Source organism: Microchirus variegatus, assembly GCF_963457635.1.
Source record: "Microchirus variegatus genome assembly, chromosome: 9".
In the NCBI taxonomy this organism is placed as follows: domain Eukaryota; kingdom Metazoa; phylum Chordata; class Actinopteri; order Pleuronectiformes; family Soleidae; genus Microchirus; species Microchirus variegatus.
In genome coordinates this window covers 24,183,433-24,204,147 of record NC_139810.1, presented here as the reverse complement: position 1 = coordinate 24,204,147, position 20,715 = coordinate 24,183,433, and the positions used below count along the sequence as shown (strand labels likewise).

Here is a 20,715-nt window from a genome sequence, read left to right as displayed (position 1 = left end):
TGACGTCATCGAAGCACAATATAAGAATACAAAAAAAAGAGAATCTATACGAATACAATAGGACCTGCAGTCTTAAGTATTGCTGCTCTTTAAATCAGGTGTTGCATACATGTTGTGCATCAAATAGCGAGTATAGAATTATAAAATCATATCAATTATAACAATATTTTGTGTTGCTAATTGATTTTAATGGACAGTCTCTGGTGTAGTTTCTTCAGGGCTCAACGCGGCCACAAGGAGGCGACAAAGATACATCATAAACCATTCTACCTGTTACACCACTCTGGACCAACATCACTCGGTCATCTTTTTTTAATTCACCGAACAACAACACTTTACAAAAATGTATTCATTCAATGTTCTTCATTTGTATGTTTTCTTTATTCACGTGTGTGTTGTTTTACCCGTTGGGCGTTTAAATACAGTGACACATGTCGGCGTTTCTATTTCAAACACTTGTGGACGCCGTAGCGAAATTCTACTCTCCAGTTTTTCATCCTCATTCAGCCATTGTCAGCCTTATGCTGGGAGTTGTAGTTTATTTTTGTTGTGACGACAGCGCCAGCAAGTAAGACGTGATCGAGTTGCGAGACTACATCTCCCAGCGTTCTCTGCGGCGGCGCCTCCTCTTTCCTCCACTCCCTCCACCTTCCCTCCCACTCCACTGGGCCGCGAGGAAGTCGCAAGATGGCTGATGTCGCTTGGAAGTAATGTTCCCCTCTACAACATGAAGCCGTGAGTGTGGACGAAAGCGAGGGAGGCACCATCGGGCTTTTATTTTTATTTTCTTTTAGTTACTTTTCTTTTATTTCGTCAAACATCCATCTCATTCCGCGTCGTGTCCACCCCGGACTTGTCTTCGGGAGTTGACGCGTCAAAATCACGTCGGGGACCCTGCCAGCAGCTAACGGCTAGCCACACCGTTAGCAAATATCAGCAGAGCTCGTCAGTCAGTCTGACAGGCACACGGCGAGCTAGTTAGTTTTTTAATAGTCTGTCGCCGACGAGCCGTTGAGCTACAACAGCGTGCTAGCTGACATTTAGCCCGAGGTGTAAATGCGGAATAAATTTGCACATATTTAATCTACAACTACTTAAGAAGCCGCTTGGGTTAACATCATGTCGGCAAAGTGGCCAGCCAGCCTGTGGGTTGCTAACTAATGCGCAGTATCGATACAGTTCCATGTGCACACACCAGCGGGATCATTATTTTGCTGATATTTCACAGTAGTATCCACCAAACAGCTGCATTTCCGCGACCTGTTGTCAACTACATTTCGGAAACTAGTTATGTTAAATCCAAATTATGGGAGCAGGAAATCTGTTGAACTTTTTTTTGGCTGTAGTTAGCTGCACTGGCCTTGTTGGTATCTCACCAAAAATCCACAGGGATGGACACTAAGCAGAGCAGACACGACCAAAACTAAATAAATTGGCTTTTTCTTTCTAATTATCTGAGAACACGCGTCGTTAGCTGACAGCGTTGCACATCAGTGCGCGGCGACTCATTTCAGCGGTTTGAGAGGCCGATAAGTAGTTGAACAGGGTTAACTAAAGTACAGTTAGTCTACACCGAGACCAGTTAGCTTGCCGTAAGTGCAAAGCTAGCTGCAGTCTCGCCCCACATCACATTACAAACACGGCGTTCAGAACGTATTCAGAGCCCGCTCCCGGCCAGACGCACCGGCTTAACAACACCGTCATGGGAGTGCAGGGTTTTCAAGAGTATTTAGAGAAGCGGTGTCCCGGGGCCACTGTCCCGGTGGACCTCCTGAAGCTCGCCCGTACCGCGGCCCGTCAGCCCCCTCATCACCACCATCCACACCACCACCCACATCACCCCGGGCCCATGCCTCCCCCGCCCCCGCCAGCCAGGATCCTCATCGACGCTGACTCCGGCCTGCAGCGCCTCTACGGCGGTTATCAGACGGACTGGGTGTGCGGGGGCGAGTGGAACGCCATGCTTGGTTACCTGGCCGCCCTGTCACAGGCCTGCCTGTATCAGGGTGGCCTGGAGCTGGTCGTGGTTTTCAACGGCACGTTGGGAAAGGAGCGCTGGCCAGAGTGGGCGCGGCGAGCTCAGGGCCAGCGACAGACGGCGCAGCTGATAGTCAACCACGTCGGCAGCAAGGCCACCCCGCCTCCCCGGGCATGGTTCCTGCCCCCGGCTTGCCTCAGTCACTGCGTCCGCCTCGCCATGTTCCGCTTCCGAGTGCGGGTGAGCAAAGTGTTCATGGCTGTGTGAAGTTGTTATACTGTGATCGTTAATTTGCAACAGTTGCCCCCCTTTTTTTGCAGCAGCGACAACAGTAGCAGCACGCCCATTTATTAGCTTGTATCATGCAACGCTGTTCCACTGCTTTCATTTGGTGAGCAAGTGCAGCTGCTTGTCCTCGCCACCAAAATGACTCAATCTGTGATGTTATTTCATACTTTACAGAAGACGGGCCCAATCTGCTAAACATTCTGTCTAACCAGTAAATCGTGTATCTCTGTGTAGCTGAAGCAGTAGCCGCCTTGCTCCGCTGTCATGGGTTTATTTTGGTTGGTTTAATCAGAGATGAGGTGAATTACTGTGTATTGTTGGAGTTGTGTACTTGAAAAGTCTCGGAGCAGCATAACTGAACTGATTTTGGTAACATTTTCTGGAGCTCGTAGTAGGTCATGGCACATTTATGAATTTGGTGGTATTTTCTCATCAAGGATTAAACCACCAAAACAGTTAATCTTGGCTGAGGTTTGTGCTTGCTTAGTGCTTTCTTGACACCTGCTGTCTGACCATTCTTTTGCACCCTTACTTGAGAGTGCTTAGGAACTCATATTGTCTAACATGTGACCTAGTGTGGCCTATGTATGACATAACATCAACCCAATGAACCCTTCATACATTGTTGAACAACTGCAGGGTGGATATACTATTCATAGTTTCCCAGTTCACCTGACAGTTTCCAAAATCTTAGTTCAACAAATTATTGACTTTCAAAAAGGATTTGGAAATTATTTTTTTGTGCTTGAAAATACCTGATTTGATGTAACAAACTAGATGCACATATTGTTATTCCCCTCCAAATGTAGTAGAATTAAGTGAAATAAAGAAAGCAGTCATTTGTGATTATGGGGCACTGACGAACTTCAGGGGATGTTTCTGAGAAGGGAAATTTGGCTTTTTATGTTGTTTCCTGTCTGCCTGAACGCAACCTATTTTAAGCTTTTCCATAAGCCTAACCTTACTATGCCTGTGATTTGTGTTCCCATCAACATGCATGCTCGTCTTTTACACTCAAATGTTACTTGTAAATGCAAAATCACACCAACATTACTGTAAGACACACTGTGATTCCACCTGTACTTAAAAAAATAATATTATTATTGTTTTAACGCATATATTTTTAATTTGTATTGTAAGAAGCAGTCTCTCTACAACATCAGGAACCTGGTCTCTACTGGAAATGATTACATAGAAATGGTTATACATTGTCTAGCCTATTAAAGAGCTAAATTGTTTTGTTAATATCCAAGACACCAAGTGTTGGTCACGTCAGTTTGACTGGCAGTCCCGGAGCTCCACCTTCATGATAAAATAAGTAATATTTAAGTGATTTTTAGGTTGTTATTTTAACAGCTGCTGCTTGTTCACGACTATTTTGATTATTTAATTGTAGCTCTGTCAGTTGAGGCATCTTAAAATGGCTTATGTGTCAATATCAAATAATCAGTTTTCAAAGAAATTTGAAAGACACACTTATTTTTGAAGTTGAGACTTGATGAAGTTATTACTGAGATAAACTGATAATAGTAACATATCTTAACTTCTTCCAAGTTGCAAAAGAATGTATCAAACTCCTGCCAGATGTGTTTTAATGAAACAACTGGGCTTTTTCTGCACCTACAGGTTGTACAGACTTTGGAGGACCACCACCAGGAAGTGCTGTCTCTCTACAGGGACTATGGGTTTGCTGGTCTGATTGCTCAGGATTCTGAGTTTGCACTCTGCAACGTACCCGCCTACTTCTCCTCGCACGCGCTCAAACTGAGCTGGAATGGCAAGAACTTGACCACACACCAATATCTGCTGTCTGAAGCCGCCAGGCAGCTCGGGCTAAAGACACAGCATTTGCCCTGCTTTGCTGCTCTGCTTGGTAAGGAGCAATGCATATGCACATACCTCAGCATACATACATTTCAACACGTATATCCCATTATCTGATATGCAGAGACTTGCTTGTTTATTGGAGCAGCAAACAAAAAATAATTTCTCTCTCACAGGAAATCATATTCTGCCTGATGAGGACCTGGCTGCCTTCCACTGGAGTCTGCTGGGACCAGAACACCCACTAGCTTCTCTCAAGGTATTTAATGTCTAAAGTCCCACAGATCTCACCAATACATCTTCATACAGCCAGATACTTACTTTGACCAGGACTGATTTTCTTAGTTTTATGTTCTTATCCTTCCTGGTTTTTTTTACTTTTCTTGTTTCTGACTTTAGATGAATTTTTTATTCCAGATAATCTGACACTTGTCTGCATGCAATATAGATGTAACATGTATCTACTTGTCTCATATTATCTCATCTGTGGGCTACAAACTTGACATAGTCACCATAGACAAAATGTGTTTTTAATTCTGTTCCGTTCGGTTATTTTGAAAATGCTACAAGAGATTTGAAGATAAAGGAAAACAGTTTTTGCTGTGATGAGTCCATGTAGTATGTCTTACCAGAAAATCTACCAGCCCTAGTTCCAAATTAAATTGTCGGTGCGGATTCCAGTGCATAGGAGTGTTTCAATTTTGACCTCTGAGAGCCCTTTCATTTCTGTCATATCCTTAAGTAATAGAGTAATTTAATAGTTTGTCTCACATCATCACACAATTTCCCACATAGAAAGATATAGTCGTCATAACATGTAAAGTGTTACGTTAACTAAATACATTCAAACATTTGTGCTTTTTGTTGGTCGTCACAGGTGCGAGCTCATCAGTTGGTGCTGCCCCCCTGTGAGGTGGTGATCAAGGCTGTCTCGGAGTACGTCTCCTCCATCAAAGACCTGGGAAACCTCGATGCCATTGCCAGAGATGTTTTCAAACAGTCACAGGTTGGTCAGAGTCTTTTTTATTCTTTTCATCTTTTTATGTGAATTAGCACAAATTAAAACATAATATATACAGACAATTTATTGTTACTGTTGTGAAAGTTTGGTAAGAACTTTTGGTTCAGCTGCATGTGTCACTTCATTATTTTCATGATTTAGAGCACCACAAGCAATTGTTTGCGATTTTTGCTAAACTGTGGACTTGGAGGTGTTTCATCCCCACGTTCTACCAGTGTTTGACCTTACATAACAGACTGTTGTTGATGGTTAACTAGGTCATTGCTATTGACACAAAACTTGAGTCAGCATCTGTTCTTCCTCACCCATCAGTGTTAAACTATAGACTTCTACCACGCCTAGGATAAATCTATGCTCCTAACTGGATTAACTTGTTTCAGTTCATCAGGAGAGGGCACCAAATTGTTAAATATAATCAAAGGGCTTCTTTGTTAAAAGACTATTAAGATTTCTTTTTACAAATGCATTTGTTGTGCCGTGTAAATGTGTATATTTATTGTTTTAGTTGCTTTATAGCGCTTTTCCTCTACACAGTTCGAGCATGACTTGCTTTGCTCGTCACTAGTCTGTGTGTTTGTGTTCGGTATAAAATGACCTCAAGTTAAGTCGAGTAGTGCTAGAACTGTATAATGGAAAAGCCTAATTACTGTCAGTATCAGTTCAGAAACTGATTTAATCTTTGATAAATGCCATTTTTCATTTGTAGTAGTTTCTGCAGCTAAGCTAACAAATGCATGTAATCAAATGTTTATATATACCAGCTCATGTGTGCACAGTGTACCTGAATGTTCATGCAATATCCATTCTTGGGTGTATTCGCATGCATGTAAACTTCAGATATGGAAGTTAAAAAAAGACCTCCTGGTCATAGGTTGTTTTAGTTCGAAAATGCAATGAAAAAAATAGTAGATGTATGATAAGTATTTCATGAAGAGACTTTCCGTGGGCATTTCTTTGTGTTTTCAGTCATACTTTATCCCGTGTGCAACCGTTTTGCTTTACTGCTGCAATGTTGCTCATCTCTGTGTGCTGTGCATGGCTGTTTTGCTCGGCAACATAAGATCAAAACACAGAAAGTCATGTGGAGCTGTTACACTTCATAACTGTGTAAACTGCTTTGACAATTGTTAATGTTTAAAGGTTATGCACTACAGCTTTAACATCCCCAGCACTTTACGTTTAATAAATACATGCATTTTTCTCCCCTGGAAACGGATGTAAAACTAATCTGGTAGTTTGAATTAAAAAACTGTTTTAATCTTGCAGTTGTCAATGGTGCCTGTGGTTATTCTTTGACTTTAATGCTGAGAATCCTCAGACTCGTTATAAGTTGAGGTCGGGCAGAGAAAACAAATGAACAATAATGGCAAACGAGGCTCTCTTCAAACTGCTTGCTTTGATCTGAAGGGAAATAAGTCTGCCGATTTCTGCAAGGCCTCAGCCGCTTAGGAACATTTTCAATGTTCAAATAATTCCAGCGCATTTTGTATTTCACAGTCTCGTATGGAGGACAAGGTGGATCGGTTCAAGAAAGCTGTGGAGTATTTTTCCGCTGCCCCCAAACCACGTTCACCCAGCATGGGGCCCGCCTCCTTCATCTGTGAGTAAACTGCTTGGATACAAAAATCATTTCATCAACTGAATCTGGATATAACAGCAATTAAATGTATCATTTTTGTTTATGATGTGGTTTTTTGTTTCTGTGCACAGTACCTGGGTTTGGACCCAATCCATTTGGGGGACCACCTGGCCACATGGGGATGCCTGGAAAGAATCAGGTGGGTTATTTAATTCTCTTTAATGTGTGTGTAATTGTTCTCTGCTCTATATGAATCCACAAGGGTGGATTATGTTTTTTTGCTCTTGGGACCCCTTTGGGGCATGTGATCTCTTTTTACTTCTACACTGTGTTCCTTACTTTTCCAACCCATTTCCTTTCTCTCTGGTCCAACTACAGTTCCCTCCCCCCCAGGTTCCAGGGTTAAAACCACCCTATCAAAATTCCCCATATGGACCTGGCCCTGTCCCTCTGTTCCAGAACCCCCCGCCACCGTCTCAAGACTGCAATGACACACTGACGGGCAAGATGGGCTACACAGACTGGTCAGCTCCATATGATTCCACACAGGGGGGAAGTCGGTTACCCAATCATCACACTGGCGGTCAGTCTGGTCCCTCTCCGTCGCCCTCTTCGTCATCAGATGGAGATGAACCCAACGACAGCAACGCAAAGTAAGAACATTGTCGTCAGTAGATCACTTTAAATATCATATATGGACTCTGCACAACACAAAATATGGACAGATGTTGGTGCATGCTGATTATATTATTATAATATTGATTATCAGTTAATGATAATAAAATGTTGTACCTGTTTTTCTAGAAGCAATGTTATCTTTAAAGCTGTACAACTACTGACCAGAAATGCTGAATTAGAAGTCTTGCACAAAAATAATGGGGTATGTGTACTTGTTTCTGCTGAAAATCGGGTCTGTAAAATGAACATTTCCCACAATGCACTGCACCATGCACCATCACGACTAATTTTATTTTGTCAACAAGCTTACTGTGTAATGTAGCCCAGATACAGCAAACAGTTTTAAGGATTAGCTCCTGTAGAGATGGAAAAAGCAGCAGAGCAAATTGTCTGTGGGGGATACGCATGATTTCAGTTTTTGCCTCTTCGTGTGTTTTGTTGACCCATGGGTTTTCCAAATATGGGATGTAAAAGTCAGAACTGGGACACCTTGGACTCATTAAGTTTACATATCTGGGAGAATTTTAATCATGCTGCCATAGCATTTATTTGTACCTAACCACTGACACACATGATAAAGGTTTGACCCATTTGCAAAAAATGCTTTTGAGGATAAAGCTCTTTATGCAGAAACTGCATTAGTTGACACTAGGTTTACACCGTATCCACTAAGGCTATTTGGAGTGCTACTAATTAGTTGGACAGTCTCTGGGTCAGAGTCATCTTTTCTGTCTCACGCTGATACAGATGAATGCCAGGCAACATAATTAAACTCTTCATTCTACTCTTCTTTCAGCCATTTGACGGACAAGCCCTCTCGGTGGGAGGATCCTGCTGGAAGGGGGGGCTCAGCCTCTGGAGAGGGTACTCAAGGTAACGGCAGCGGGTCAAACATTCCGTCACTGCTGTCTATGGCGACGCGGAGTCACATGGACATAACCACACCCCCTTTACCTCAGGTGGGAGAGCTAAAACTGACAGCATATTTGGCCACGTCACAGCTGCAGGTTCTCAACAGGTTTCCTGTCTTTTTGCTCGTCTTTTTAGGTCAGTGCTGAGGTTCTTCGCGTGGCCGAACACAGACACAGAAGAGGACTGATGTACCCCCAGATTTACCACATATTGACCAAGGTAGATGGGATACAAGCTTTCAAAAAAAATATAGGAATACTACAGTTTTGATGCAACATACTATCTTTGCAAGCCCCCCCAGTCATCTTGTTGACCAAAACAAGGGTCATAAAAACTGCGACAGAGAAAATCAATGTAAAAAACAACAAAAGTCTTAAACTTCCCTTGTCCCCGTCCCCCCAGGGTGAGATGAAGATGCCAGTGTGTATAGAGGATGAGTGTAATTCAGAGCTGCCTCCTGCCTCGCTGCTGTTCCGTGCTGCCAGACAATATGCCTACGGTGTCCTCTTCAGTCTCGCTGAAACACATCGCCGCCTGGAGAGGCTAGCCTTACGGAAGAGGGCTCCCCTGGAAGGTATGTCCTAAGACTGAGCAGAGTAGATATATGGGGACAATGTAGGAGATGGAGTGATCATTGTTGACTGTACTTGTACAATCCAATCAATAATGGGAGTGTATTTTACAGGATATCATGTTTATTCTTAGACAGTGATGCCACAATGCTTTTGTGATGACAGCATTTCAATGACCAAAGTCCACTGGCATTGTGGTTGGTCAGTGCTTGTAGAGAATATTATTGTAAACGCTCCAGTATCAATAGCTGGCTGGTATGACAGAATTCATATGAAACATTTTGTGGTATAATTTAAAAACATTTTAAAAAAATTTTTTAAAGCGGACCTAGAGTGGTCCTGTTGCACATATATGCTAGTTATGGGCTACTTACATACATTCACTTGTTTTTATGGTCAAAAACCTCCTAGTTGCTGTTAACGAGCCGATAGTAATCATCTTTTCTGACGCTGTTCCTGAGCCGCGACATTTCAGACATAAATCTCACACCCAGAAGACAGAGTTTTGTTATTGGCCAATACTATTCAGCACACCCGCTCTCAGAAGCGCAGCTCCCCCCTCTGGAACGGTGGATGCACTGCTACTCATTATCAAAACATTGATTTAACAGTGTTTAAAAATAGCTTTGTCACGACTCCCCGCCGCAGTCCCTTTTATGACTTTGACCCAGAGTCAGACCCAGAGTCAGAAGACACTGTCGCTTGTGAAACACCTCCACAACGGACGTTATTCTTCTTCTGCAGTTCAATGTATACAACCGGATGTGCCTGGACTAGTGCCCGGAGCAACATGATTTGCTGTTCAGGAGAACCGGTGTTTAGGTAACCGGACCAGGTTTTTTCAGAGATCTCGCTGAGCCCGAGATTACAATACAACACAGCGTTCTCAGCACTGGCTGAACTGTTTGTTTTGAACCTTCAGGGCTTCTTTTAACAAGATAATGACGGAGATACACACTAAAAAACAGCGTTAATTTGAACCTCCAGTCTAGGTCCGCTTTAACATTTTAAATATATTGTCTGTGTTGAATATTTACAATCTACCATGACATAGAACCAGGAAAACCTCCCACTCCTACATTTTTTAATACTGCACCAGGCCACAGCACCTTTATGATCCTACATTGTTTTTGTACTATGTGCTTGCGTACTTTGTCTTTTCTCTGTTCCCTTCGGTAAAGGGAAGTAGATTTATAATGGTTGGAAATCTGCTGACTTTCCAGACAGCCTGAGGAAGAGTGCCACTCTGTGCTGTTGTAATTTTGCTCTTTCGGCGTGGGATATGTTACTCGGCAAACACAAGTCATTAATGGTAGCTTGATTTGATTCTGGTTCCTACTAACGTCACAGCTCTTTGTTGTAATTGGTTATGTTTCCTGGGGTGAAATGTCAGAATGATCTAAGAGAGACATTGTCTGAGATTCACTTCAACCATGGGAACTACACATCCATTTCTATTACAGATTATTAGGTAACACTTTATAATAAGTACACACTATTAGCATTATTTAAGCATGAATAAATATTGAATTTATAATGCATGGATACTCATTAGTATGTAGTTTATAAACACAGATATAAATGTTTTACTCATCCCATCAGCTGAGGAACAGAGTCCAAAATAGCTGCTGTACTGAAGCAGCCAATCAGCATCCACCTCCAACAAACAAGCTCTTTGATTGACTCACAAGGGACTGTTCTCTCAGTGTAAAACATTTATAACTGTTTAAAAACTACATACTAATGAGTATTCATGCATTATGCTAATGCTAATAGTGTGTACTTATAATAAAGTGTTACCGATTATTGCAACAGGTCTCATAACTAGGACCTCTTGACAATCTTACTGTTGAAATTTGAAGGAGCATTACAGGGTATTTGTTTGGCCTTAAATATTTAAATATGAAATTTCGTCGTGTCAAAATCAGGTTCCTTAAAAGTATCATATTTTGTGACCTGTCTAATGTTGAGATGTTGCCTGATGTGACTTGGTTTTACGACAGCACAGATGCTGTTGGTGTTTTGTCAGTATTGTTTATCTGCCCACTCAGTGTCATGCCCAGGACAGTGGTGGTTGCTTGAGAAGCACCGTAGTACTGTTAGCTCGGTGTAGCTCAGCATAATTGACATGTGTCGATTAGTTGGCAACAGATTTCAGTGATGCTCAGTCCATGTACAGAGGCCGTGTCTGCTAAGGGGCCGCACCATTCATCAGAGTATTTGTCTGTTGTGCTAGCTAACCAAGCTATCCTAGGAACCCCTTGGGCGTATCCTGTATCAGTTGCATGAGTATTTCAACAATGCATCAATAATGTGTCACTGAAACATCACTGTCTCTAGAACATTTCTAATTGTTTTCCTGTTGCACCTCTTGTCTTTGTGTTACAGTTCCTCCTGTGATTGTCAAAGAGTGGAGCAGTGGTAAGGCTAAGTCTGCCCTGACTCCAGAGCTGGTTCCGGCCCTGTGTTTTCGGGAGTGGACCTGCCCCAACCTGCGACGACTGTGGTTGGGTCGTGCCAGTGAGGACCGCTCCAGGAGAACCAGGGCCTTCCTGGCCTGCCTTCGCTCTGACTGCCCAGCCCTTCTCAATCCAGCACAGGTTCCACAGCATCTGCTGCTCATGTGCTGCGTGCTCAGGTATGATGGGGTTGTACATATTTGCTTGTCCAACATTAAAAATGCTTTTTTCTCACATACCTTTTCTTTGTTATATAAAGGACCTTAATAAACACAAATTATTTTACTGAATTTTTTCTGCTTACTTGCTTTTGGGTTTTTCAGCACAGTCTTGGTCTACTGTCACATAATGAACGGTTATTGTGATTTATTTGACTTCATTCACCAAGCTATTGTGTGACTATACTCAAATTGGCTGTGTTCTCAGGTATATGATGCAGTGGCCTGGAGGTAGGATCCTCCAGAGACATGAATTGGATGCCTTCCTGGCCCAAGCAGTTTCCAGCCAGCTCTATGAACCCGACCAGCTACAGGAGCTCAAGGTGATAACCAACTCCTCTCTTAATCCAGGTGTTTCTGTTTTTGTTTTTACTCTACTCGTTATGTTCAAATGAAAGAAAAAGCTCTGACTGATATATGTTACCTAGTACACAGTGGTGGATCAGGGTTTGTGTCTTCAGGCCATCCCACTAATGATTTTTTGTGTCAGTCTGCTGGATATTCTGGTGGGTAGTTTAACATGATATTGGTATGGTATGCAATACCAGATTCTCTTGCGATCCTCCTTTGTGACATGCTGCTTGTGCCCACGTACCATATGTTCACAAGCTCATCATTCAGAACCTCTGTCTTTCTACTTTCCTCCTCTTTGTGTGTACTGTGCAATTTTTAAGTTGCTGCCGTTTTCCTTTTTGTCTGTTGGCTGTCAGGTGGAGAAGGTGGATGCCCGTGGCGTGCAGCTAGCTGCTCTCTTTATGGCTGGTGTTGACACAGCACTGTTCATCAATGATGTCTGTGGCCAACCGTTGCCATGGGAACACTGTTGTCCCTGGGGATTCTTTGACGGAAAACTGTTCCAGAGCAAACTGGCGCGGGCCTCCCGTGACCGGTCTGCCCTGCTTGACATGTGTGAGGGACAGGTACGGACCTGTCGGTGTGAATGGATGCACAGATGGACACAAATATATATAAAAAAAAAGATGTTCAGCAACAAATCAGCCATTCTGCCTTAAATGTAAAGAAGCCTGAAATAGGCTGCTGATAACACCTGGTCTTTTAGTGTTTTTGGGTGTGTATAAAATAATTTTGATCTCATTAGTGATGTCAGACGACACTCGGCTGTGTTTTGTGTTCATGCCTCAGTAACAGTTGTGTGTCCTCTCTACAGGAGGAGCTGGTGTCTAAGGTTGAGAAGATGCGTCAGGCGATCCTTGAAGGAATCAACCTGTCTCGTCCTCCTCCCCCTCCTCCACCCCTTCCACCTCCTGCCTTCTTACCCCCTGCCATGGTACCCCCTTTCTACCCCATGCCTCCTCTATACCCACCTCGCCCCATGGGTGGCATGCCCCCACATCATCACCCTCACCATCCACATCACCCTGCCCAGCACAGACCCAGAGCCTTCCCAGGTACACCTATGCTTTCTTTCGTTTAAAGCTCATTTTCTTTTTTAACAAATATCAAGTTCCCCTGATGTTTCTTCCAAACACATGCATAAAAGTGAACCTTCATCTTTGTAAACTCTTTGGATTCTCCATGTATGTAATATGTATTACATACTGTCGACACAACACAGTGGATAATTTTATTTAGTATTGGGTGATTGCTGTAATATTTTACTTGGGACTTTTCCTACTCTAAGAAATGCCTCTTATGTTAATGTTTTTATTTTTTGCTTTTCAGGCATTCAGTCCATCCCCCCTCAGGGAGGAAAATTGGAGATAGCTGGCATGGTGGTTGGCCAGTGGGCTGGGAACAAACCAATCCGTGGGAGAGGGGGGTTCAACATGCAAGTGGTGTCAGTGGGAGCTGGTAAAGGGTGAGTAATGTCTAGATCTTTTAGTCTTCAAAACAACCTTCTTGCCACAATGCTTTACAATATAGTTATGGTTAAACGATTCTCCAAGGTTGTATTTTGTACAACACAGATGCCTGCTATTAGTTCTACCTTTTATATGTGAAATCGTGTTAAATATGAGTGTTGTTTTTTTGTTGTGTTAATCAAGAGGTTGCTCTGTGAATTCTGATAAATTCAACTGAAAAAAGAGACTTTACCAGGTCTCCTCTCACCATCTTCTTACTCTGTCAGACTGTTGGTGGTCACGTTGCATTTTTTTATTTTTTTTTATCAAACCTGGGGGAAAAAGTGGTAGAGGATGATTGGATGATTTATTTTTTTTAAATGTCATCACAGGAGAGGTAAAGAGATCCCAGCAAAATTAAAGGGAGCGAAAAAGACACCTACCAACAGAACACAGGTATGACCCATTCAGCAACAAAGCTCTGTTGTCCTGTACTTTATATTGTGACATGAACGTCATAACTGTACCTTGTATCACATGGCTTTGCTACTTTTGACTGTTCTACTCTAGACGTCACCCCCTCCAGCCAGCAGCAGTCCCCCAAAGTCTTCAGAGGAGGCGGACTCCACATCAGAGCTTTCAACTCAGCAGCTGAACGGCAGCTCAGCGACCTCCGCCATTGGCCAGTCCTTGGAGCTGGCCCCCCTGGCCCAGCCAATCCCGTGTGCCTTAGCCAGCAGAGACAACCAATCAGAGGGGGTGGAAGTGGAGGCCCCCTGTTGCCTTGACGACTGCCCGTCAGATGGAGCGCTACAGAAGGAGGAGTAATGGCATCCTTCCCGGGATGCAGTGCTCTGAGAGAGTTATCTGTGTTTGACTGCCTTTCCCTGTTTTTGTAGCCCCACATGCTAGCTGTGCATTTCCTCACATGGAGCAGGAGATGAAGCGAGGCTCCTCCTCCTCTCTCCTGCTCCATGTGAAAAGCTAAAGCAGTTAGCCGTCACTCCCTTTTTAGTTTCTCATGTGGTTTTACATTGTTCTATGAAGAGAGGTTTTCTCCATTGGTCTGTAAGCGCCCTACCCCTTGAAAAAAATCCTAAATGCCTCTTTCCCGCACTCAAAGTAAATATAAGCTTGAAGCCCCACCCCCTTATGACCCACCAATTTAAACAAGGCCCCTCTTAAGTATGGGTATCTGTACAGTTAAAGATTCTTATTTTATGTTCTAAAGGTCCTGAATCTCTGCACACAGGTTTTAAGCTTGTGGTTACGGTGACAAATTGGATGCGGTTTCCATGGTTACAGCTTCTAGGCCTGGTCACCGTGGTCGGTAGTTGCGTGTTGATGCGGTTTGTTGCCATAGCCATCTGGCGTGAGGGTTGTCTTGCACAAGCTCAGAGACGTTCGGAGTGAAGCACCATTCTTCTGTGCAGTGACCCTCATGCCCCGCACTGCTAAACAGTGTTGGCACACTTGCTTGTAGCAAACAAATTCAATTTGGTTAACTTATCACTATAGCACTTCTGCGCCACCATGGTATTAGCGTGCTATTTTACTTTGACCTATATAGCATAGCCTTGTGCTTAGCTGTGCTTAGAAACCCCATGCATTTCTGCACCTTAAGCCCTGAAGTACGCAAGATTTTACCCTGCTCCTCCAAAAAAAAAAAGTGCATTATTATATTATATTCCCCTCCCCATTGCCCCTTTCCTCCCAAAGCTTTGATTGTATAATCCCAACAGAAGCACTTAATGTTGTATTTAAATATAATGAAATTTAACGAGCCCCTGTACAGTTGAATTGAGAGTCTGTGTGGGGTTTCCCCCGCACTTAAGTAAATCATTATGACATGTAGAACTACATTTAAAGGTAGAGATCTATTTGAGAGACGTCAGAATGTGAATGGAGTGGTTTCAGACAAAGAAGCACTTTGTTTTAAAAGATGTTAAACCACACTGGACAGTCCTCTACCAGGTGATAGAGTAATGAAAATAAAGTAACTCTGAGGCACCTTCTGGAGTTCAGGCCAAAAAGAAAAGAATATCGCCGCTCAGTAAAAGATGGAGATGAATAGTGAGGGTTTGGTTGACTCTGCTGCCAGTTCTATTGAGACTGGCCTCACACATTCACTCATGAACTTTGCAATGAAGCTGAAAGGATTGACAGTATTTGTCAAGGATTCCTGGGAATCATTTCAGATTTCTAAAAAAAAAAAAAAGTTATTTCCAAAGTTTAATAAGGCTTGCTGACTGAGGCAGCCACTGATATATAAAAGGGGTGTGGCAGCAGTGCCTCTAAAATACCTCCACCCTCGAGTGGTGAATGAGCAACTGCTGTCACGATGAAAGCCCCCAACACCTGCGAGCTGTTGTCCCTGCAGAGCTCTGGTGTGTCACTTTAAACCAGCAGGAAGCACTTCTCTGCCCTGAAGCACCTCAGCCAAAGCTGAGGCTTCATCGGCTGAATCACATGTCACATGACAGGGGAGAGGGAGTCCTCATGGCGGACCCGACTGCCACTCACAATCTGAGACTCATAAGAAACTGAATTGTTTTATTAGAGCACTTATGTTAGTAGTGGATGAGATGTGTCCCCCCCACAATAGGTTTCATCTGAATATGGAAATACACATGTACTTTTTACCAATTACTGGTAGCACAACTGCAGATGTTAAAGCAGTAGACAGACAAATCTTGCCTGAGTGATGCTGGCCATGAACGTTGTAATCTCTATAAACGTACTGAGAGTTTGGAAAGAGCTCATTAGAAAAAGGCAAGTCAACAAGAAGCACCTTATTTCCTTACTATGTTGATGACTTGTGCTCTATCATGTGCCACAAAATTGACATGGAAAAAAAAAAGCTCTTATGAAATGCCGTTTTTGAAGGAAACAAAAACAAACATTGACGATATACATGTTAATGTAGTCGCGTCAGACATCCCCTCTGTTATGAACTCTACATATATTACAGTGAAACGCTGACAGTTGACCCACCCGGCCTTGAGTGTAGGCTTACACTCATCATCACAGGTCTGGGCTGTGCCGCTGTCTCTTACACCAACACCAAATGAAATGAGAAGTTTCGGACAAGTTAGCCGTTATTGGTAGGGATTAAGCATACGAGTGAAGTAGGTGTTCATAGGTTAAGAGTAGGAACCAGCGTCAGGCTTAAAACAGGACTGTAATACACACCAAGACTAGGCTAGAGAATATAGCTCCACTGGCCGAAATACTAAGTCTAGATTTACTAGGAGCCATATACTTAACTGCTTTCAACTTGACATTAGTACAAATATGTGTATTGCAACAGTACAATGCTGGAAGATGGCTTTTCTGCAGCGAGCAGAGTGTGATCCGTTATACGATGCCCTCTCGTGTTCCGCTTGCCAGATAACCATTATATACACACACACACACACCTGCACACACACACACACAGAGACTCACATACATTAAAACACACCTATGGCGGACATGTATTCAGTTGTATTTGTTACCAGCCACATTTTCTCTGCTTTTGTACTGAAGTAATTTTGTGCAGTTCCCAGTGGAGTGGTTGTCAGTTCATCAGAGATCATTTGGTAACACATTTGACTGACAGATAAGGTCCCGCGCACTCACATGTTTGCATGAAAGGATTGAACAATAACAAAAAAACATGTTTGCAGAAAACATGTTTGCAGTGTCGTCAGGTAGGCACAGAAACGACCATCTATACACACGTTTAATACACATGCACACAAAGACGCATTGATGTTAAACCCTGAGTTACACAGTAGCTAGTATGGAGAAAAAAAAAGTCAACAAAAACATGATGTAGTGTCCCTCCTTTGTCTTTGTCTGCTTTAGTTTGATAGATATTTGATTGGTGATTTTTATGTTTGTTGTCCTAACCCAGCCCCGCCCCCACACACATCCCACCCTCCTACGTCAGCCCTACTGCTATGTCACTTTCTCTTTCCCCTTCACCTCCCCCCCAAACTGTTCATTTCAGTTCCCATTGCCCTCATATCTTTCTCATAGACGTATCCACACACAGACACACACAACCATACCCACTGACTCTCATCAAAGCAGCGACACACAAATACAGATGTTATACACACAGTTGAACCCCTCCTGCCAACCCCTGTAATTAAGTTGTCTTTCACTCTGATCACCTCCCTCTCTGCCTCTCCTTTTAGCCTATAGGACATTTACTATTGGCCATTTTCCCCCCTCTTTTCTCTTTGGGCTGCCCCACCCCTTAATCAATCCAACTAACAGTAAAGGTTATGTTAACGTTGATAATCAGTTTCTATATGTATCTAGCCAGAGTCTGGAAAAAAAAATCAGAAAAAAAAAATCAAAACCGTTTTATTCAATTGTGCAAATGTGTTTTTCTTACTATTTTTAATGTTATTACATCTTCTAATCCTTCTACCATTGCTTCAGTTAGTACTGAAATACGCTTAGCCAACCTAGAGATTTGAACTGTAATGATTGCAATTTTCCTTACCTGTATTTTATATGGCATCTTTAGACCACTTCACCATTTATTCTGTGCGTAAGTAAATATTGCCCGTTTTTTCGAATTGAAAATCATTGTCTGCACTATGTTTGATTCTCATAATATCCCTGATCATGATTTTGCGGTCAACTCATTGACAATTGAAGCTGTACTCTGCGCCCTTGCACAAAGCAGCAAAACATCCGAGACCTGAGAACCAAAGTGCACCTAGCATCCTCCTATAAATCCCCCATAGTACCCCCCGCTCAAAACCAACAGTTCTGCCCCGAGTAACAAGTTTTCTGATAAGTATATATATATATGTTTATATACATATATATATATATACATAAAATGACATTACAGCACGTGTGATTCATCTTACAAGTCTGTGACACAACAGTGTTTTTACACTGTGGTTGTTGTGGAGACACAGACAGACAGGGAAAAAGGAAAGAAGTGTGTTGGTGGACAGTGATCGAGGAGGCAGGTTTGATCAGTTTTTGTTTGTAGGCATGGTGGGCGGATTCGTCGCTCGCTCTTGCTCAGTTGAAAGCTTTTCATTGACTGAATTTATCCCACTGCACACTCGCAATCAGATCGACATACACAAGTAGGAATGCAAAGTGACAAATATGCTTTCGGTCATGCTGGGGTTTTGGCGCCCTCTTTTGCGGTTTTCTTTTGTTAAGTCAATTGTGCGCTCCCAAACTTGCCTTCAAAACTCCCTCGGCAATGCTTGACAGAGCACACGTGGCGATACTGAGTCTCTTCATACTGTATGTGGACACGGAGGCTGCTGAAAGTGGCTGAATTTTCCTCATTACACAAATCTGAGACTGGATGGTCCTTTTATTAAACATCACAAAGCTTTTCATATTTAAGAGCTGCATTGATTAGCCAGTGAATCAATTATTAGAAATCTAATTGGTTTTCGGTCTCATTTTTAAAACAAAAATCCAACATGTGAACATTTCATTTTTAGTCATAAACTGAACATCTTTTAATTTAGGTTCGACTAAACCATGCAATTTTAATTTATCAACTTGGGCTGCATGGATTAATAATGGTCAAATTTGATGTTTTAAAGATGTCAGTGTCGACTAACAATCTCAGCTAAAGTGACGGAAGGAAAATTCACCCTCTCGGTGAGATAAGAGTTGTCAAGTGGATAAAAGCACTTTGCCTCTGTGCCTGCAAAAGAAAAAAGAAAAAATGGGAGCAACACTGAAGAGTTCGACAATAGTGAGAGAACCAACAATCCCAGAATAGAGACAAACTATTAAGTATTGAAGAAGCTGAACAGTATTAATGTCTGTCATACAGAATGTGGAAAGGATTCATCTGTATTTTGTACCTGTTCTGATCTTCTCACAGCATTTTGTCCAGTTTGAAGGTCCCTATTCTGTCTGTCTCTCTCTCTACACTGCCACTCCCCCCTCACCAGTCCCCCCTCAATCACCCCTACGGCCAGTCACCGTAAGGGTCTCTAGTTACTCATTATGGGGTGCTTGTTGTCACGTCAATCAACGCCCTCAGCAAAATGTACCACCCAAACCTTCCTGTGCAGCAAAAAAAAAAAAGGGTTAAATTTTATCCATAATACTATTGTCATAGAGATATTATCATTCTTGCCGTTATAATTATGGTTGGTATAATTTGTTGTCATTGTTAGCATTATGGAAGCACCAGACTGTTTGTGGAAAGATGAGAAAAAAGAAAGCTTTTTGTTTTTATTTTCTTTATTATTTTGATTTAATTTTTTTTAAATTTAAATTTGTCTGGCTGTTGGTGGTCTGCTCTCACAGAGGGAGGGGGAGGAATGGTTCAGAAAGAGATAAAGATGGCAGTCATGTTTGTACTGGTTGGGAAATGACTTACAGTGCTGAAATAAAATTTATTCTTTTAGTAAAAAAAGTATTTTTTGTGTCCAGGGTCATGATTTTAATGCATTGTATCAATTTTTGAACCGAGAGTCGATTTTGAGTCGAACCGTGACTCAAATTGCTAGGGTTATTATTTTGTTATTGGTGGTGGTAGTAAGAGTATCTTCACCAGTGATTATTATGATTGCTAATATTATAATTATGTTATTACAAATTATGGCCACAATTATTGTGATATTGATAATGTTACTATGTCTAAATTATGACTGACAATTCGAGTATAAAATATAAAATTAAATTGTCATATAAATTATTGGTTTACTATATTGGTTACTATAGTTTAACTACTTAACTTAATCTAAACTATAATAGTTTAGATTAAGTTAAGGTTTTTTTTGTCATTCTTGTCATATTTTATGTAAATGTTTCATGTTCAAAATGAACCATCGACATCATCAAAAACAATTGAGTGATGCAAAACATCTACATAAATAAACAGGATGCATCAGCAAGATGTTAAAAAGCTAAAACAAACCTCAAAAAAATGTCATATAAGAGCAATGTACAAAGGATGATGCAATGAGATAAAATAGATTAATGATATACAAATGATGTATTAACCATGATGAAAGCCATTACACTTTATGCAGATTGGCTCTTTTATCTAGTATTTACTAGAACGCAGTATCTCATTTTTCACTTCTTTCATTCTCTGTGGTTGCATCTGAAGTCTCGTTGTAGGAGCGTAAATCTCGAGATAATTGGAAGTGCCACCACCACCAGCCTTCAACGAGCCGCGACCACAAACCCGCTCCGCAGGGAAAGATGGCGAGGATGATAGCGGAACCACCTGGGTTAGCTGAAGGCTCGAGGTAAAACCCCCGCTGCTGTGGATTTTGTTACGCGCACATTGACGACGAGTTAGCGGGACTGAAGCTCGACGTATGAGACACAGACAGCCGCGGGTCCGTGTGAGAGTGTCCGGGACGGCGGATGTGACAACAGCTCG

General features: G+C 42.2%; 1 protein-coding gene across 1 annotated transcript; it reads left to right on the top strand.

Moving 5' to 3' along the window:
* Positions 1-678: 678 nt before the first annotated feature.
* On the top strand, positions 679-19,740 carry fam120c (family with sequence similarity 120 member C). The gene is made up of 17 exons (XM_083894652.1): positions 679-2,218; positions 3,893-4,139; positions 4,267-4,349; positions 4,968-5,096; positions 6,609-6,711; positions 6,822-6,889; positions 7,069-7,343; positions 8,165-8,327; positions 8,416-8,499; positions 8,683-8,854; positions 11,241-11,490; positions 11,738-11,852; positions 12,240-12,449; positions 12,698-12,938; positions 13,213-13,348; positions 13,724-13,787; positions 13,902-19,740. Exons 1-17 carry the CDS (start codon positions 1,703-1,705, stop codon positions 14,157-14,159), a joined length of 3,114 nt encoding a protein of 1,037 aa, XP_083750778.1. The 5' UTR covers positions 679-1,702; the 3' UTR covers positions 14,160-19,740.
* Positions 19,741-20,715: the final 975 nt, after the last annotated feature.

Excerpts from the sequence above, each read along its gene's own strand:
- fam120c (XM_083894652.1), top strand. The coding sequence starts at position 1,703 with ATGGGAGTGCAGGGTTTTCAAGAGTATTTAGAGAAGCGGTGTCCCGGG. Across the intron at positions 12,450-12,697 it reads TTGACATGTGTGAGGGACAG|GAGGAGCTGGTGTCTAAGGT; the intron begins GTACGGACCTGT and ends TCCTCTCTACAG. Across the intron at positions 13,349-13,723 it reads TCAGTGGGAGCTGGTAAAGG|GAGAGGTAAAGAGATCCCAG; the intron begins GTGAGTAATGTC and ends ATGTCATCACAG.